General features: G+C 57.7%; 1 protein-coding gene across 1 annotated transcript; it reads left to right on the top strand.

The window, feature by feature from the left end:
* Positions 1-14: 14 nt before the first annotated feature.
* Positions 15-1,024, top strand: LOC117799997 (keratin, type I cytoskeletal 15-like; the record flags this gene model as incomplete). Its single annotated transcript, XM_034652521.1, has 1 exon — positions 15-1,024. A coding segment is annotated over exon 1 (1,010 nt), but the record flags the coding sequence as incomplete, so codon positions are not given.
* Positions 1,025-1,030: the final 6 nt, after the last annotated feature.

Here is a 1,030-nt window from a genome sequence, read left to right as displayed (position 1 = left end):
TGTCCCGAGTCTCCATGGGGGGCCCCCAGAAAGCCTTCAGCATGCATGGAGGCGGTGGGAGCGGCATCACCATGTCCACCGCTAGGCAGGTCTCCTCCGGCATTGGTGGTGGGTATGGGTCCGGCGCCGGTGGCCTCTTCTCATCCGGTGGTGGGTTCTCCTCTGGTGGGGGTTTCGCCTCCGGTGGGGGCTACTCTAGCGGAGGCTTTGGAGGTGGTTTCGGTGGCGGCTTTGGTGGCGGTGCCGGCGAATCCTCCGGGGGCCTCTTGGGAGGCAACGATAAGCATGTGATGCAGAACTTGAACGAGCGCCTAGCCTCCTACCTGGAGAAGGTGCAGGCCCTAGAGTCGTCCAACACCGAGCTCGAGGGCAAGATCCGAGCCTGGTACGACAAGCAAGGGGCGTCCGGAGCCACCGCCACTCAACGAGACTACGGCCATTTCTACAAGACCATTGACGAGCTGAGGAACCAGATCATGGAATCCACCATTGGCAACTCTAAGGTGCTTCTGGAGGTGGACAACGCCAGGCTGGCGGCGGAGGACTTCAAGCTGAAGTATGAGAATGAGCTGGGCATGCGCCAGAATGTGGAGCAAGACATCAATGGCCTACGCAGGGTCCTGGACGAGCTGACCATGTCCAGATCCGACCTGGAGATGCAGATCGAGAACCTAAAGGAGGAGCTGGCCTACCTCAAGAAGAACCATGAGGAGGAAATGGGTGAAATGACAAAACAGATGTCTGGCCAGGTCAGTGTGGAGATGGACGCTGCTCCAGGAAATGACCTCACCAAAGTGCTTACTGAAATGAGGGAACAGTACGAGTTCATGGCGGACAAAAACCGTCGAGAGGCGGAAGCACAGTTCATTGCCAGTAGTGAACAGTTGCAAAAGGACGTCGTAGCCAACGTTCAGCAGGTGCAATCCGGGAAGAGCGAGATCACGGAAATAAGACGCAGTTTGCAGGGCTTGGAAATAGAACTACAGTCTCAGCTCAGCATGAAAGCCGGCCTGGAGGCCTCCCTGTCCGA

This window comes from Ailuropoda melanoleuca, unplaced genomic scaffold, assembly GCF_002007445.2.
Source record: "Ailuropoda melanoleuca isolate Jingjing unplaced genomic scaffold, ASM200744v2 unplaced-scaffold61795, whole genome shotgun sequence".
NCBI lineage: Eukaryota > Metazoa > Chordata > Mammalia > Carnivora > Ursidae > Ailuropoda > Ailuropoda melanoleuca.
This window is presented reverse-complemented; position numbering and strand designations above follow the sequence as displayed.